Source organism: Thalassophryne amazonica, chromosome 5 (genome assembly GCF_902500255.1).
Source record: "Thalassophryne amazonica chromosome 5, fThaAma1.1, whole genome shotgun sequence".
Classification (NCBI taxonomy): Eukaryota; Metazoa; Chordata; class Actinopteri; order Batrachoidiformes; family Batrachoididae; genus Thalassophryne; species Thalassophryne amazonica.
The window spans coordinates 88531042-88550421 of NC_047107.1; the positions used below are offsets into that span (position 1 = coordinate 88531042).

The 19380-nt window shown below is 41.5% G+C and overlaps 1 protein-coding gene across 2 annotated transcripts in view; it reads right to left on the bottom strand.

Moving 5' to 3' along the window:
• Positions 1-19380, bottom strand: part of dapk1 (death-associated protein kinase 1) — a 215423-nt gene that overhangs the window by 10776 nt on the left and 185267 nt on the right. For both annotated transcript variants that reach the window (XM_034170809.1, XM_034170810.1), the window contains exons 18-20: positions 13238-13336; positions 7646-7723; positions 5310-5526 (exon numbers count right to left, since the gene is read on the bottom strand). In XM_034170809.1, the coding sequence (XP_034026700.1) occupies positions 5310-5526; positions 7646-7723; positions 13238-13336 (394 nt within the window). The remainder of the gene's footprint in view (positions 1-5309; positions 5527-7645; positions 7724-13237; positions 13337-19380) is intronic.

Sequence of the window (19380 nt, forward strand, 5' to 3'; positions counted from 1 at the left end):
CACATAAAAAAAAAATAAAATTTTTGGGAAAAACAGAAGTTACATTTACATGCAATGTTAACAATGGGAATAGTTGCCAAACGGAATGTACAGTGCATCGACTTTTTTTTTTTTTTTGATTTTTGTAAATCTTTTAAAAATAAATTCAGATGTTTTTCCCATTTACGGATGATGCAGGCCTTTCCAAATCATGTCCAAACAACTGAATTTTGCCCAGGTGGACTCCAATTAAGCTGTAGAAACATCTCAAGGATGAACAGTGGAAACAAGATACACCTGAGCTAAATTTTGAGCTTCATGGCAAAGGCTGTGAATACTTATGTACATGTGATTTCTTAGTTTTTTATTTTTAATAAATTTGCAAACATTTCAAAAAAGCTTTTCATGTTGTCATTAGGGCAGCACGGTGGCTTAGTGGTTAGCACTGTTGCCTCACAGCAAGAAGGTTGTGGGTTCAATTCCCGTGGCCTTTCTGTGTGGAGTTTGCATGTTCTCCCTGTGTTTGCGTGGGTTTCCTCCGGGTGCTCCGGTTTCCTCCCGCATCCAAAGACATGCGGGTTAGGTGGATTGGAATCTTTAAAATTGTCCGTATGTGTGTGTGTGCGTGTGTCTGTGTTTGTTTGTCTATTTGTGGCCCTGTGACAGACTAGTATCCTGTCCTGGGTGTACCCCGCCTTGCGCTCTATGACTGCTGGGATAGGCTCCAGCCCCCCGTGACCCTTAATTGGACTAAGCGGTAGAAGATGGATGGATGGATGGATGTTGTCATTATGGGGTGTTGTGAGTAGAAAATGAGGGGAAAATGAATTTACTCCATTTTGGAATAAAGCTTTAACAAACAAAATGTGGAAAAAGTGAAACTGTGAATACTTTGTGGATGCACTGTAAATGCTTCATGTAACTATGTCAATAGGAACACAATGTCAAACTCTGTTAAAAAATGGGAACATATAGCTTGTGTGTAAATAGTCTATAATTAATTTAATCAGAAAATATCCAACATGCAAATGCTCAGCTGGACTGCCTTCAGCATTTTTGTACTCGGTTCACAGTTGTTTTGTGTTCTCTCTGTATTATGCATAATCACGTAGTTTGCTCCAGCCGTACAACTTCATAAATAGCTGGTAGTTCATGCAGAAATGTGCCTTTCATTCTCAATCTGTGCTTTTGACTGATTCACACGTGCCTGTTTAACAGGGAGGAAGAAGAAACAAGGGTAACAGCTGTCAGACGAGTCTGCATTCCTTTCCTTGGATCCAGTTCATGGGAAAGTTATTTCCTGACTGGAATCTTAACAGAAACTTAACAGAAAAATTAAAATTCAGAATGCCTCACAGTAGCAACATGGCTTGTCCATAAAATAGCCTAGTCCCATCTAATGCAGGTGGACTGCACTTTAAATTCTGGTGGGCAGATCTGTGCACAGAACAAACTGACATCACATCATTATGATTAACCGGTCGTCCTTTACTGTCATCACTGGAATGAAAACAGCTGCAGAATCCAGCGTTTACTCCAGTAATTACACACTTGTTAACACCTGGGGGAGCTGTTATACTCTAAATTAATCCATTTTCAAGCTACTTCAGTGTCATTACTTTGACATGCTGAGGGGCCACGCCCACAGTTTGCTTCAAAGCAACAGCAAAACTATTTTATGACATCGTGTTATCTCGCATATTCAGATAATGTAGCAGGAAAAGTCTTTACAGATCCCACAAACTGCTGATGCCAACATTTATGTCAAAAACCATCTCTTTAGTAAAACCACATTAAAAAATGGCTAATATTTTTGGTTTCCTTCTGGTTAAATTGGTTGAACATAGTTTTGTTTTAGCCCAGAGGAAAAGCAAATATTCTGACAATAAAAATGACAAACTATTAGTTGCAAAAACGTGCACAGTCAAAGCCAATCAACCTGCCATTCAGACACATCTGCCTGTGCGTGTGAGTTTAAATATTATACAAATAATGAATGTTTACAATGGTAAGAATATTTCATGAGAATATTCCACCTTTCACCTCATGAAATGTTCTTCCCATTGCACAAATAATAAAAAAAAATTCATTATTTGTTTTATATGATGGCTAAAATAGATCCTTGTCATTTGATATTTTATTAAGTTATAAACAAGAGAAAAGGGACTTACATTTTGGTGTTCATCACTGGTCCTTTGACGTCAACAGGCTCCAAACAGGCCAACACAAATTTTAAATTGCAGTCCAATCCAATCCAAAATTGTTCTCGGTCAACTTACAAAAACAGTCAGATAGTTCAAAAACAATACTGACTATGTAATCCATAGCTGATGCCGTGCGGACTTCTTAGTGTATAGATTACCGTCTGCATTTCTCAGTCCAGCAAAAAAAACATGAGAGAAATTTGTTGAGCTCTTCATCCGACAGTGTTTCTACTCCACCTAGAGATGTCCCAGCAAATGCATTCCGGATGGCTTACGACGTACTGGATTTGTTTTTTTTTGTGTGTGTGTTAGAAGAATGAGCAGCGTCAATAAGCTCCCACCATGTTTGTTTTTAAGCTACACGCTGTTACCGCTAGTGTGAGTGCGCCCGGTGGTCGCTGTGTGCAATAGCACAAATCATATTGTACAGAAATTGCATGTTAAATAGAACCAAAATTGCACAGTAAATGGAGCACAATGGCAAACAGTATGAATAATCCATGTCATGTGACATACAAACCACCAATCAAATGACAAGGAACTATTCAGGCGTTATATAATAAAAAATGAACTTGTTGAGACACTGAATTTTTAGGTCAGACACTGTCCGTACGTTAGGTTTAGAGATGAGAGGACACGTTTGACTGTGTCAATATTTGTTCTACTTTCTTCAGCCCCAAACCTTTCACACGCGTCATCCGCCTCAGGCTGCAGTCAAATTAAACAGCCTTTCATCACCTTTCACTTAATTCTATTGATGGACAATACAACTGAAGTGTGACAGCAGATCAGTCACTCTGATGAAAAACCCGACGCTAAAGACCAGAAATCATTGCACTTTAATGTTACCAGCTCAAGCTTTTATGGCTAACAGCATCACAACTTTTCAAATATTGACACTGGACAAAGGCAAATAAGCACCTAAGGTGAGATAGTTAAACTGTCAACACGCGGACAAAAGTACAAAATCGACTCTTTAAGGCTGCTTTAAAATGAGTCCATGCAGGCAGACATATGGGCATCTGTCAGCCATTTGTTCTCTGCCGCTGTGCTTCTTTGTGGTGCATTGTGTGGAGTTTCACCACGTACTGCTGCAGATATAACAAAGTCAATAAAGACCATTACTGGAATCAGATAGAGGCAAAGGAGAAGAAGAAAAAAAAACACTCTTTCAAGCCCATTCAGCTTCAACAGTGGCTGCAGAGATCCAGATAGTACAGAGGAGGAGATCAGTAACTCTATACGCTGCTACAACTGACCATTATCCGACCGGGAATCACATGAGTATGCGAGGTAACGGCTGGGAGACACGGAAAAATGGAGCAGGCAAAGGAAACCAGACAGAGTGCAAATAGAGAGAGAGAGAGATTGAAAAAAGGAACAAAGCGTGTGAGTGACTGCTCGGTCAGGTTTGTTACACTCCGCTGAACCTGTCAGAGTTTCACCACAGACCCGTCAGTCACGTCTACATGGCGAGAAAAGAGTCTGCATCACTGAGGGTCACGGAAAGTTTGTGGTTCTCAACGTAAAGGTTGATTCATAATTCACGCTCACCACGACGCTTGCTCCCACTGAAGCCAAAGTGACACCACGGCATGCTGTTTGTAATTATTATGAAGGCCGGCTGAAAAGTTCTGCCTCCTACCCCATTATTTCAATAAGGCAGTGACTATCTGCACGTACCTGTACTAAAAAGCCAAAATTCTATTTGTATGTAGTGCTTCTGATGGGTCATTCTGGGTCATGTGATTATGATCGCATGCACCTTCACTTAGTAGAGAAGCTTGAATCTTCGACTGGACTGGGTTGCTTGACGTGAAGACGTTTCGCTTCAAATCACAGAAGCTTCCTCAGCTAAAATTCTTGCTCTGGTAGTCTGACTTCTGTCTTGACTCTTGTAGAGAAGAATAAACCAGAAACCAACAAAAGCTGGAGTTTTAAACCTAACCAGACCCCACCTACCGAGAGGCTGACTGCTATAGGCTAGTGACTAAACAATAGCTCTAATTAGCACCTATTGGGCTCTAGTTAGCACTCTCCTAATGACAGGACGGAAGCCTCCCCTGATGGCTCCCTTGACGACTCTCTCCTGATGACGTGAATGACTCATTACCATGAACAAAAGACTGAAACTGCTTTGACATGAGTACCACATTGTAAACAGGGGACAAACAGGGGATTTGAAGCGAAACGTCCTCACGTCAAGCAACCCAGTCCAGTCGAAGATTCAAGCTTCTCTACTATGGACACCACCTGGACAACTGAGAGCCTACACAGAAACATGCACCTTCACTTGTTTTCTATCCAAATGTATTGCCGAAATTACCTTTTGAAGTCACGATCTTAAACATCTTCTGTGGTTCCAAAATATTTGTAATTATCTGCCTTTCTAATTTTACTGCAGTCATTTCATACTTGTAGTGGGGGAAAAGACTGGGATGTGAACCCATGCCACTGGAGCAGAAATCCCACATCTTAGCACTAAGGCCACAGGGTTAAACAAGCTACAGTAAGTCAGTGTGAAGTCATCATAATCACCTGTAGAGAAACTTTAAACTTAATTTAAAACCTCACCTTAACCATAACCCCTAACACGGCTGCACTACATACAAATCTAATTTGTATTATAATACAGATATGTACGGATAGCCACTTCAGTTAGGAGCAATATACTCACAGGAATTACATATCCTTACGACAAACAGGCATATGTGTGTGGCCCTGTGCCTCTGTATGTGTGCAACGATGGCAGAAATCTCTACGTAGTGGCTTTCTGTGTTTGTGAGCCACCACCTAAGACTGGAGCACACGCATCTTAGATCTGTTACACCGATTACCTGCACAACAAGCCGTATTATTACAAATATGTGTCATAAAATCATGCTAACTTCAGTCATAGGCATTATGTTATCGACTTCTAAAAGATGTAATTTTCAAAATCACATAAAAGAATAAAAACTGCTACGTGCCCAGGTGAACCACAAACATCTAAATGATTGAACGAGTTTTAAAAGCACACGCTGGTGTCAGGCATGAAATAATCAGCTTTGTGCAGGTCTGTGACGGGTAACGTAAGTGAAAGTAAACAGAGGTGAAGAGGATTACCAGCTGTGTTTTGTCACCTACCAGCAGGTTTGGAGTTAACGGGGGAGTTGGGGTGGCGAGTCGTGTTGGTCATGCGTGGCCTCTTCCTCCTAAAAAAGCTGCGTAGGATGCCACATTTCAGAGACTCCAGCAGGGTGCTCTTCCCGGCCCCGGAGTGTCCGAACAGCTTCAGCTTGATCCGGGGCTGGACAGTCTGTGTGGGCCGCAGCTGCTGGATGTAGCTCAGTTTGTGGTTGTCCTGGATGAATGAACACCACAGAAGAAGAAGGCTTAATAAACGCTGCTGATACTTCAGCTGACAGCACTTTAGTGATTATGTTTTCATACTAAAAACAACAAAAACAGGCGGTCTCTTTATCAATGTGCGTTTTACTTCTAAACTGCCAACTCATCATTTTTATCAGCTGAATTTTTCACATGATTGCAGTCCCAAACGGATCTAAGTTGTTAATTTTGTAAGGCGACCTGGTTTTGCCCATTCCGGTTCACGCTGACAGGCAGCCAGGAGCTACCCGCACTGTCCCACATTTCTCTGAGAAGAATCTGCTCTCCCTGGGTTTTGACAAAATGAAAAACAATGTAACAAAAAATAGCCAGCACTCCGAAACCCATGTAAAGCCTTTAGGCCATGTGGTGCATTTCTCTGTGCATGATCCAGCACACACGTGCCTCAGTTTTGAGGACCCCAGTGGTTGGAGAAGGTCAAAGACACACCCATGTTTCACCTATCAGCAGCAGATAGATGGTTATGTTAGAACGGTGGGGATAGACCGGCAGTCTGCTTGAGAGGTTGTCATCCAGGACCCAAGGTGCATTCATAGTGTGGTGGACGTGGAAAAGAGGGGCACTCGTGCATCCTTCCAGACCTAACCTGATTCTGAAAGCACAAACCAATGGATGCAACATCTACTGCATCAATGGTTGTGCAGGGTGGATTCCTAATAAGAAAAAAGCAAATAAATAAATTGCCCCATTTTGCAATATAACAGAAAGATAAAAGTTTGATCCCCCCCGTCTGAAGAATCATCTGACAAAAATGTTTTCAGATACATCTACAAGCAGACTGGATTATCTCAGAGCTTCTCACCTCTGTCAGTTGGTGGAGGTAAATATCGGACACGAGGACACTGATATACACTCGTCATCACGTTTATGTTTGTGTTTGGAGACAAAAGCTTTTTTGTTATGGCTGCTGAATTACTGTGTAATGTATGACCGGGACATTATCAGCTCGTGTTACCACAACATTGATTTCACTCCAACTGTTCTTAGTTCTGTGGCTTATCATCTTGTGATAATGCAGTTTGAAGGGTTTCATACACAAATTCATCTTTGAAGTTTTTTCAAATGCAGGAACAGGATGTCATATATATATATATATATATATATATATATATATATATACATATATATATATTTGTTACCAAGTATGACATATTTGAAATGTGTGTTTGTGAGTTGTAAACACTCCAGTCATCTACCCAGGTTGTGCTAAAACAAAACAAAACAAAAATCTTGTAAATAAAAAGATACACCTAAGGTTTTGCAGTGAAATGCATTTTCTAAAATCTACTATCTGCAAGAGCACTGAGCTCCCAGAGTTTTTAGTGGTATGTGCAGAAGTTAGACACTCCTGTAAAACTGGTATCAAGTGTGCCAAAGTTTCTTAAATTAGCCCAGCATATGCAGAGGATGACTGTTTTCACAGTTGCTGCTTTCGTGTTTTCACACTCGGCACTCAATCTCAGCAGGTTCTCTGGAAAAAGGGATTAGAAGAGAAGACGGCAACATTTAGCTGCAGGTATGTAGGTCTGTTTTTAGGGTGATGTGACAAGACCAATTTAATCTGGAAACACTTGGCAACATCCTCTGGAGGGGGGCAGTATAAAAAACAACAAAAAAAAAAACCTGGAAACTGTACAAGTTTCAGCTTGGATCGCTGCAATAGAGTCCAACATGCTGGAGAATGAGGCTGCAAGATCCTTTGTGGACGTTCATAAATCTGAAGGTTTTTGAAACGCATTTTTAAAATCACCACCCAATTCATAAGTGGTGGCTTGAAACTACTTCTGGTGATCTGATTACCTCCTTAAGAACTGAATTCAAATTGTTGCCACACAAATAGAATTGATTCTACCTGGGTGTGAAGTGTTGCCACAAACATCTGAAGAGGGTGGAATCTTCCACATTTCTACACATCTGCACTCAAACAGACCAAGTGTGGAGAGTTCCAGAAAACTGGCTGTCAGCTTTCACTTCTGGTCCAGTTTAATTAGCAAAGACAGATATATATTTTTAAATCAATAATTATATAACTGCATTAACATTTACTGATAGGTGTGTGCATCTTCTGTCACCTTTTTAAGCTTTCCCAGCAATGCAACTATGTGTTCATGACGATCATGTGAAGCCAACTCGTCTGCCGTCTTTCCATCCTGGGGGAGACAAACAGAGAGAAATGTATATATCCATTAGAAATATGAACAAACACACAATCCTGTGGATTTTCCTTGGCTGTGTGCTGCTGTGTTTCTAAATCACAGTGACATTGACACTTCATGTCAGGAGCCAAACGCATCTCAGAGCTTTTAGTGTCACCGTGGAACAAGGTGACAACACATAACACATCAGCTGCAAAGCCTCCTCATCTGAAAGAAATTCTTAAATATCATCTGCTTTTGCTTTCAGCTCTTTTCTCAGGCGCACACTGAAAAAAATAATCTGACCAAGAATGAATTTTAAGATTTAAGTCATAATAAGAATTTTCTTTGACACCACTAGAATTTTACTTATTAGCCTTTAAACAGAGGATTCATAATATAACATTGCCAATATGATCAAAATTTGTGCTACCAAAAACAAATCTATAAATAGTTCACTGAACGGGAAAATTTCAGAAGAACAGATGGTCTTGAAATACTTATGGTACCAACCCATACAGTTTATGATAGCAACTATAGTGATGTCATAGATCACGTGGGGGTTTCCTCCAACTTGCACAAGAGATGCTGGGAAGCACATGGTGCCAGCCAATCAGAGTACAGATGCACTGTGATGCCATCTCACTGCTCGGCCAAACAAAATTATCCAACATGATGGAAAACACACCGAAACAGCTCATTTCTGTATAAATCTAATGGGTTTGTCATATACTTGAGAAAGGTCAGTGAGAAATAAACACCTATAAATCTAAAAATGCTGTTTTTGATACCAGATAACACCTCTGAAGTGATTTACAAGACATATGGACGTTAGAGTGCATGCCCCGTGTACACGCATCATGCGAGGCCAAAGGTAACTTCCGGCAATTTCAAAACTTCTTGCATGCACACACACACTTCCTCCTGCAGACAGTATTAAAAAGAAAAGAAAATATTCACTGTGGAATTGCCTCCCCCCAAAGATAAATCTGTTCTCAACATTAAAATGAGCTGTAATTTTGCAACATGTTTCAAAAATAAAACAACATTATAACGCTTGGATTTCAGTAGAAACTAAATTTGGTCAGTTTTGTGAAATTTAAAAGGCTGTACAACTTTAATATAAGACACCGTCACTTTACGAGTAAAATTTCAGTACACCATAAGCACTTGTTTGTTTGTTTTTTGGGGTGGTGGGGTGGATAATTTACAGTGCATCCACAAAATATTCACAGCACTTCACGTTTTCCACATTTTATGTTACAGCCTTATTCTAAAATGGAGTCAATTAATTTTTTCCTTCAAAATTCTACTCACAACACCCCATAATGACAACATAAATTTTTTTAAATGTTTGCAAATTTATTAAAAACAAAAAACTAATAAATCAGAAAGTCAGAGTCTTGAAAACTGATCTTAGCAAGTGAATTTTCATTTTGTGTATAAAAAATTCCAATAGAAGAAATGAAAATTGCATTAAGATTCTTAAAATGTTTCCAAAACTCTTTCACTAAGAGTTTAAGATGAGTAGCTAACAACAATTCCTTACAGCTTTGTGAAAGTGTCTGCATCTTATATTAAGCACTGACTTGAAATTAAACAAATATAATTGGTACGATAGTGTTTTTGCAGAACATAAGAGTCATTATTTTAAGTCCACACAGAAGAACTTTCATGTCATTTTATCGCAACATCAAAACATGGCATGCTTGGCCTCAGTTTATTCAGTACAATCTAAACCTTGGAAAAATATTCATACAGTCTCTTTTTGTCAAGATGTGGATGTTCTAAAATGTCATGAGCCCACCCATGAGCCACTCCTATTTTAGGGCCCCTTCACACATAGTATGAATAAGTACAAATCAGGGCAAATCACGGCGGAACAGCTCGTATGTGCGAACCACGAAAACACTGAGCCGACAGGCAGGCATGAACGATCCTGTTGCGACGGTTTCGTGCATGCGACGGTGTCATGCACCGTCGCAGCAGGAACACAAAATGAGAGCAGCTGGAGCATGTGTAACCACATCGCGCAGCTGCTGTGAAAAAAAAAACAAACAAAAAAAACATGCCACCCACGGGATTTGAACCTGCAATTTACAAAAGCTCTGATTGCCAGCAAGACTTTACTTTTTGTAAAGCCACACTCGTGGGGGCACTTAGACAAATTTCACATCCAGCTCGACAGCGATTGTCTGCTGACTGTTTTCGTGCTAACAGCGTGAATGGCCACACATTTTCTAAGTGCCAAGCAAGCGGAGGTAGATGTTCTTGTGTGTCACCTTGAATTTGTACGACACCTGCCGCGAGAGGGATCGAATGGGCTCTCACGGGGCACTCTGTCTTTCAGCCGCTGGTGTGCGCAAATAGTTGTAGCGACATGTGTATGAGGCGTTGGAGGCAGCTCTGATTTTTCACAATTGGCATGCAATTCCTCCTTCGTGCACTAGTCGACTTAAATCGTGTTATGTGTGAAGGGGCCCTTAAGGAGGATGGGCTATACATGGGCAAATGACCTCAATTCATATGTTTTTGTCAGAGCAGTCTTCTGTATATGACTGAAGCTGCAAGCCACCAACAAATGTATCACAATTCAATGACATTTGAGTAATAAACAGAAATCTAGTAACATGAAGCCCTGGTTTTATTCTCCCACAGTGGCTCAACAACACTCCACTGACTGCAAACAGACTATGAATTATACATTTGCCTTCTAGATTAGCTGTGGATATCTCATCAGCTGTCATGTAATATTAACAGCTAGAGGATGCAGAGAGAAAAAAGTGTGAGGAATTTGGCAGTGTAACCTCTTTAAATGATTGGTTTTAATGTTAATGCTTTCTACAATCTATCCACATGCAAGAAGAGTGAACACATACAGAAACAAGTAAAAGTTGGGAACACTTGAGCTTTTACTTAGACAACAAATTATTACATCACATTTTTAAAAAAGGTATTCAGGCTCCTTTCTGTGTTAAAAAAACCTTGAGAACTGTGAGCTGACTGAGCTGAATAGCAAATATGGTTGAGCACAGCACTAAAAATCTCCAGTTGAAGGGCAAAATGTCTTTCTGTGTAGGATGTAAAAATCATTGAGCATGAATTCATATCTCTAAAGTCAAATAGTCTGCATCAAGATAACATGACAAAAATTGATCTCTGACTCGTCATCCGTAACATGCTCTCTTTTTGTCCTCTGCCCGGCGGGAACAAAACACAGATGCGTTTCTCATGAACAGTTTTAGAAATGCCATCAGCCTGCAAATGTCAGTCCCCTCAACTGCTTTTCTGTGGCTCTGAGCAGAAAGTCATTTCATGGAAGATTTTCCTTGAAGACATTTGACTTCTTTGTACATTTTTATTTTGCATTTATCTATCTGTCAGTTAAACTCTATTTTTCCATTAATTAGCTAATTGATGGAGACAATGTGACTGCTTACTAACATAACTAGCACGTTGACTGTAGAAATCCAAAGGATGTAGAGGTGTGGATATTGGTTTCATGTCACCTGAATGCAGGGCTTAATTTGAGGGGGAGCAAGCCGGAGCGCGCTCCGGAACCTCGGACACGCGCTTCGGAACCTCTGACGTTGGCTTCGCCAGCTATTTATACTGGATCCGTGATCCGCCACCTCTCTTGACTAACAAAATATATATATAAAAAAAAAAAAATCACTGCGACTGCTCTCACTGCCAATCACACCGCTGCCCTCCTATCTGCTATGCGGAATTGCGCCAAATCTGGCAACAGGTCCAGAGACTACGCTCGCTGTTTTGATCCGGATGTTGACCGTAGCCGCAGAGCTCCGTGGCCACCGAGAGAGGACTTGGATTCTTTGCGGGTCCCGCATCCATACCCCCGGAGGCAGTGAGTGAAGGGAGAATACGCGCATTGTATTCTGCGTGTGTCTGTTTATAATCTTCTCGCACAGAAGAAAAAAGAGAGTGTTTACACAAGAGAGAAAAGTCAGAAAATGTTAATGCTTGTTTGAGAAAAGTGTGTAGTAAGGGGTTTTACAGCCTTAAAGCATCTATAATAAGTGTAAAAAAATAGCGCTACTTTAACTCCCGCGATAAATGAGGGACCACTGTACATCATTAAACAGGAATTTGTACTCTATCCGGATTTGGTGTGACTAGTGTTATTAGGCCTACAATACATGCCCAGTTTATTTTCGGTGTGGCGCACCCCCCCCCCGACACCCTTCTTTTTTTTTTTCTGCACCGGAGCCACCCATCCTCTGCGCTCCGGGACCTCCCACTTTACAAATTAAGCACTGCCTGAATGACATGTGGTAGTATTGGTATGATTTTACACATGGAAAGTCTGACTTTGGCAAACTCAAAGAACCCAGTAAGTGAAAGGATGGCTGCAAGAAGAGCACAACTGGAGGTCCTTTTCACATGAACCCATCAGCAAATGTATGTCTTTAGGGTTTTAAGAAAATTCCTCAAAGGAATTCATCAGATTATGCTGTACCAGTGCATGGTTCCAGACCTGATCTGCTGCAAGGTAACAAACTCGAGGGAGTATTATCCAAGTGCACAACTACGTCTAGCCTTCCAACAGCTTTCGGAGTCCCGCAGGGTGCTCAAACTTGAACGTTCTTTTTCTTATCTCAACTCTGAGCAGCAGTGGTGTGAACAGAACCTTTGAACATTTCCCACTCAGATTCCAGGTCTCCATCCTCCTCCTCCAGGAAACAAATTAGTCTGGAGGTAAGATATGAAAAGGGCATTCTTACTATTTGTTTTGGTTTGTCAGGTCTTTTGGGGTCCAGCATGTAGGTGGTTCAATGTTGAGGACCCCAACATCTGGAAAAGACAAAGGGGACACCCACATTCCATCTGGGTGTGGAAGATAGACGGTGAGCGAGGGATGGACCAGTTATCAGCCAGGGTGGTTGACATCTGGGACCTGGGGTGGTTCTGGCAGTGCTTGCTCCCAGACTTGACTGTGGGATTACACCTCCCCCACCCAACCACCACCACATTCAACTCACCATGAGACAGTCATCAATTAAACATATCCTGAAATTAATTTTTTTTATGCTTCTCTTCTCCTGAGGTAGAACTTGTAGAAAGGTTATGTATCTGAGAATCAAGAGGGCACTCTAGACAAACTTCTGCAAATTAAATCCTGAGTCAAAAAGCTCCCATTAGCTTTTCTATAATCGTGTAGAAGAAATGAATGGTGAATCAGGCAGAAAATTAACAACCCACTGCACAAATAAGTAATTATTTCACCAAACAGACGTGTATGAACTGCAGTATGTCACATACATTGTTCATTAATATCGTTGACCCATGGTGACATCCTTCAGAAGATACACGCTCCCATGGTGTCACATTCTCTCAGAATACCAATGCATTCAGTGCCATGTGTCCACAAACACAGGTTATATGGAAGAATCAAAATGGTAAGAACCTGCTTAAACTTTACAAAAATTTTAACTGATAAGTTGTTGTATTCTTAATTGCACTTCTGCAATGGGACACCATGTAATATAAATCTGTGTGGTGACTTACATTGGTGATGAGGTCGATGTTGGCTCCACTTAAGCAGAGATGGCGAACAACCTCGAGACTGCCGTTGCTTGCTGCCAGGTGGAGTGGCGTCCTCCCGTTCTGGGGAGAAAAAGGAAAATATGACTTCTGAAAAATTCAACATAAAGGGTAAAATGCTGTTTGGTCCACACCCTGTTCTGGATCTTTCCACACGTGTTTCCAATCTGCAGCTCATCACTAGGCATATTTAAGCCGACGCCATTTGCCTGATGATTCTGATCTGTTTGCTTCTTTTGGACTGCCTCTCTGTGTACCGGACCCCACTGATTTATTCAGTAAATGCCTCTTTGAACCAGAGCTACTGTGTTGAGTCCCACATTTGTCTCCAGCCTTCTCTGTTTGAAAAACCTGATAATATGTACATCTAGATGTGTTGAACGACTCAGGACACAACTCCCTTTGTTTGAACCCACCCATTTTTCAAGTAAGCAAAACTACAGGAACCTCAGGTGTTTCTTGTTTCCCAGGTGTTGACTATTAGGTTAATTGTTCAAACATTAAACAGCTCTGCATGAGTAGTGTAAGTTTTAGCCTTGGGCTTAACCTACAAAGACTGCATTTCTTGTTAAAGGTGATAAAACAACATCAAGACCAGAAAACTGTCTATGGGAGAAAAGCAAGCCTTTTTGAAGCTGATAAAAGAAGGAAAACTGATCAGAGCCATTGGATAAACATCGGGAATACCCAGCACAACAGTCTGGAACGTATTGTAAAAGAAAGAATCAACTGGTGTACTGAACAACAGACACTGAACAGGTTGGCCAAGGAAAAAAACAGCAGTTGATGTCAGAAATATTGTAAGAGCTGTGAAGAAAACCCCAACAAAGTCACATCACCAACAATTTCCAGAGTGCAGGGGTGAAGGTATCACAATCCACTGTTTGAAGAAGACTCCAAGAGCAGAAACACAGAGACCATACCACAATATCTCAACAGTAAGTAGTAAGAACCAGAAGGCCAGATTATAATTTGCAAATAAGTACAGAGATAAGCCACAAAAGTTCTGGAACACAATCACATGGACTGATGAGACCAAGATTAATGTCTACCAAAGTGATGGAAAGGCCAAAGTGTGGAGAAAGAAAAGAACTGTTTAGGATCTGAAGCATACAAGCTCATCTGATGAGCATGGCGGTTATGTCATGGCTTGAGGGAGGTGATGATCTAGTGGTTAAAGTGTTGGGCTTGAGACCAGAGTATCCTCAGTTCAAATCCCAGCCTGACTGGAAAATCACTAAGGGACCTTGGGCAAGGTCCTTAATCCCCTAGTTCAGGGGTAGGCAACCTGTTCCAGAAAGAGCCATGAGGGTGCAGGTTTTCTTTGCAGCCACTGACTCCACCAGGTGATTTCACTGATTAACTGATTCCATCTGCTCAAAGTGATATTAATCAGTAAAATCACCTGGTGGAGTCATTGGCTGCAAAGAAAACCTGCACCCTCATGGCTCTTTCTGGAACAGGTTGCCTACCCCTGCCCTAGTTGCTCCCGGTGTGTAGTGGACGCCTTGCATGGCAGCAGCCTCGCATCGGGGTGAATGTGAGGCATTGATCTGTAAAGCGCTTTGAGTGTCTGATGCAGATGGGAAAGTGCTATAAAAATGCAGTCCATTTACCATTTATTTGACCTTGAATGGCTGCTGCTGGAACAGGTTCATTAATATTTACTAGCATGTTGCCCGTGGGGATCCATGGGCTCTAGACTGGGTACTTTTTATAAAATAGGAAGCTGACATTTTTCAAGTGTGCTAATAAACTGTAAAAAAACATAAATGTAAATAAATTGTAAGCTTACTAAATAAAATCACATATGCACGCACGCACACTTTGAATATATAGATGATTCACTGCCCCCCCCCCACCGTGAGTCCAGAATGTAAATATTAGCATTCATTGTTCAGTATTGTTAGCTAATCTCTGTAGTTTCTCTAAAAATATCTTATCAACGGTCCGCTTTGGCATTCATCCTTGACCCAAAATACATAACTATACCAAACGGCAAATGTCAGCTCTCCCCAGTTTGTCTGTGTTCGAAATTGCATGTACACACACACAAAGAGAGACAGTGGCAGAAGACATCAAACGCACTGGCCCGTGCGAAGCCGCCTCCAATAAAATAGCACTGTTGTTCGTTTGTGCTACGTTTGTGCTGTAAAATTTTTTATTTGTGCTCTTAAAGCTTTAGAGTAATTCAAAAATATATTTTCTGACCTGTGACGGCACTCAGCACCCCCCTCCCCCCCACATCCAAATCTCTCCAAACTGGTCTCTATTGTTTGCGCTCGTTTATGCTGTTAAAGTACAGAAGTTTGAATCTTTGACTGGACTGGGTTGCTTGACGCGAGCTGTTAAAATAAAGTTTTGTGTTTTTACATTTCTTTATGCTGTTACCGCTTATTTTTCCACACGTGTGACGTCACTCAGCGCCCCCCCCGTCCAAATGTCTCCAAACTGGTCCTTATTGTTTGTGCTCATTTATGCTGTTAAAATAAGCTTTTGTGCTTTTACGGTTTCACCTGTTCACAGCTTAGGCCTATGTTTTACATGCGTGACATCAACCTGCTTGAAGCTGGCTTCACCTGTCATTCAAAATATTAAAATAGCTCTGTTGTTTGTTTGTGCTCATCTGTGCTGCTCTGCTAAAACAATTCGCTTAACTGTTCACCTACAACCTACGTTTTAGGTCTCCGTCCGCCGCCTGCCTGCGTCATGGTAGACCGCTGGTGGGGTAGTCTACAGCCTTTCGCAAGCTCCACCCCCTGCTGGGCTGCCCTCTTGAAAGCACTGAGAGCAAAAAAAACCCAACACCTTTCAGCTACAACCTCAGATCAGACAAGACAACCCGCTAAATTTAAGCACACTATTAATTAGATGGAGTTTACTACCCATCTGCATTCTCAATCAACTGGGAAGGCCTGGCCCTGGTCTTTACCGGCCTCACACCGTCCACAGGCTGAGGGTCGATCGGATGGACTCCCAGGATTCCGTCAGTAGCAGGGCTCTTCTGTCTTTGCTTGTCGCTAATGAGGGGATTCCCTCAGGACTGCGTGACATTAGCCTGCGAATTCCCTTTAACTGGCTGACTGACTGAGGATTCCCACAGTCGCGGCGAGCAAAGAGGGAAGAGCCCAGCGCTGACTCCCAATCCGACAGGTGGGTGTGGAAAATGTGGTGCATGGAAGACCGCCACTGGCCCAGTGCGGCCCGGGGGCCTGAGTCCTTCTGATCGAGGCTCAGCCCGTGGATGGTGTGAGGCCGAGGCAGTCATCAAAATGTCTTCATTGAACAACAAAAACAAAGGATTTGGCCTCGCTGTTCCAATACTTTTGGTGGGGACTGTATAAAGACCACACTGACTCTTTTGCTCTTCCTCCTTCGGCGTTCCTGGTAGGTGTTACCACACCTCGCCTCTCTCCATCTCACCTTGCATCTTCTGTGATGCCACCACATCCATAGGCCTCCTCTTTGGCCTTTCTTTCATCATGCTTGGTGGCTACATCTGCAGCATCCTTCTCCTGAAATTCACTACATCCCTTCTCTGCACATGCCCAAACCATCTAACTATACCCTCTCTTGCTTTGTCTACAAACTGTCTTACCTGTGCTGTCCCACTGATATGCTCATTTCTAATCCTGTCCATCTTCATAATTTCCATACACAATTTTGTGGAACAGAGACCAACCGATGTAGCATATCGGCCCATATGAGCCTTTCTTGAACGTACCAGTATCTGTGTTGTTTTGTTCATAAGAAAAAATTTTTTTACCAAACCAACAATGCAGAAAAACACTTTGTCTGTTGGAAATGGTGCCATTACATAGTTTGTCCAACAGTGGGCTCACTGATGGTACTGGTTACAATGCTGTCAAGCATCACTGGGATTCCCATCACCCCTTGGTCAAAAGACAAGCTACAAGCCCTTTGCTACAAATGACAGAGGCAAAGTGACCAGCTGCCATTCATTTTTAATCAGAGCTATGCTGCCAGCTAGGCGGGGCCAAAATAGAAGTCTATTTTACGCAAATGCTAAGCAATGCGACACAGTGACTGCCAATCTAAGTGAAAGCAGCATGACGTATGTTGGTTGGTTTATAATAAAGTTCATGATTAAACAGTATAACATCAAGCCTCAATTAAATTTCTTTATCAAAAAGGTTTAACAATGAAATGTTAGGAATCATTGCCATTTTTATGTATATATCAGCAGATAGATTGGTATTATAATTTTTCTTACTCCCCAATATCGGTATTGTATCGGCCTCCCAAAAAAATCTGTATCAGTCGAGCTCAGGTGCAGAGTGCAGCTTTTCAGCATTGATTTCATCGACAGCCACATCAATAAATCTGCTGTGTGCCCTGATGATGCAGAAATTAGAACTGGGCATATAATTAAACTTCACATTTCCTCTTCTGAATTGGCCCAATAAAGGCATTTTTTTGATTGGTCAGTATGGTATAAATCCACACAAAAAAATGCATGTTTCCTCTTGCTTCATATGCACCTCATACCGACTAAGCGGGAGCACTCAGTTCTGCAGTAGTTATCCAGTTGTCCAGCATCTTGTCAAAACCAACCAACGCTTGTCTTGTCTCCTCCCTGAATTTCTTATGACAGCGTTCCTCCTTCAACTTCCACCATCTGATCCATAAAGACAATTGTGACTATATGTCAAAAAATATATTTTTTGAGAACTACACTTATTGTATTATCTGCCACAAAATAACAGAAGTGTCTGCCACATATCAAGACCCACATTCAACCAACGCTAGAAAATAAGCACCCTTTAAAAATGTTTCAGTAAATGACTGTAATTCAGAGAAACAAAGATGCATCCACATCATCCTTTAATGCTGTGAACAGGAGAGCAGACAATTTCAATTCCAGCAGATTTTCTATCCAGTGTATATCGCTGACAGCAAAGACAAATCCAAGCACAGTCAGCATCATGCGATGTTTGAACTAAAAACAATAAATAAAGTATCTCCGGCACTGCTGTTAGAGCCTGATACACATCACTACTCTGGGGGAAAAAACTCTCGCTGTTTGCCAAGGACCTGAGGGGGCTTCCAGTGTCTGACAAAAGCAATCCCATCTCAGAATGCATAAATAGAATGTGAAATCACCAAAGACAGAACATGTGGGAAGTCATGCCTAGCAGACGGGTAAAACAAGAAATCTTTTCAGTCAAAATATATGCAGAAGCCCTCCCCTGAAAAGAATGAATCAACAAAATAAAGATTACAAATAATACACTGTTTGATTTTCAAGTTTAGAAAGACTGACATTTGATATTAAGATAAAATACCCGGGAAGCTTGAAATCAAATCAAATCAATTTTATTTATATAGCACCAAATCACAACAACAGTTGCTCCAAGGCGCTTTATATTGTAAGGCAAAAGCCAAACAATAATTACAGAAAAACCCCAACGGTCAAAACGACCCCCTATGAGCAAGCACTTGGCGACAGTGGGAAGGAAAAACTCCCTTTTAACAGGAAGAAACCTCCAGCAGAACCAGGCTCAGGGAGGGGCAGTCTTCTGCTGGGACTGGTTGGGGCTGAGGGGAGAGACTCAGGAAAAAGACATGCTGTGGAAGGGAGCAGAGATCAATCACTAATGATTAAATGCAGAGTGGTGCATACAGAGCAAAAAGAGAAAGAAACACTCAGTGCATCATGGGAACCCCCCAGCAGTCTAAGTCTATAGCAGCATAACTAAGAGATGGTTCAGGGATACCTGATGCAGCCCTAACTATAAGCTTTAGCAAAAAAGAAAGTTTTAAGCCTAATCTTAAAAGCAGAGAGGGTGTCTGTCTCCCTGATCCGAACTGGGAGCTGGTTTCACAGGAGAGGAGCCTGAAAGCTGAAGGCTCTGCCTCCCATTCTACTCTTAAAAACCCTAGGAACTACAAGTAAGCCTGCAGTCTGAGAGCGAAGCGCTCTATTGGGGTGACATGGTACTAAGAGGTCCCTAAGATAAGATAGGACCTGATTATTCAAAACCTTATAAGTAAGAAGAAGAATTTTAAATTCTATTCTAGAATTAACAGGAAGCCAATGAAGAGAAGCCAACATGGGTGAAATATGCTCTCTCTTTCTAGTCCCC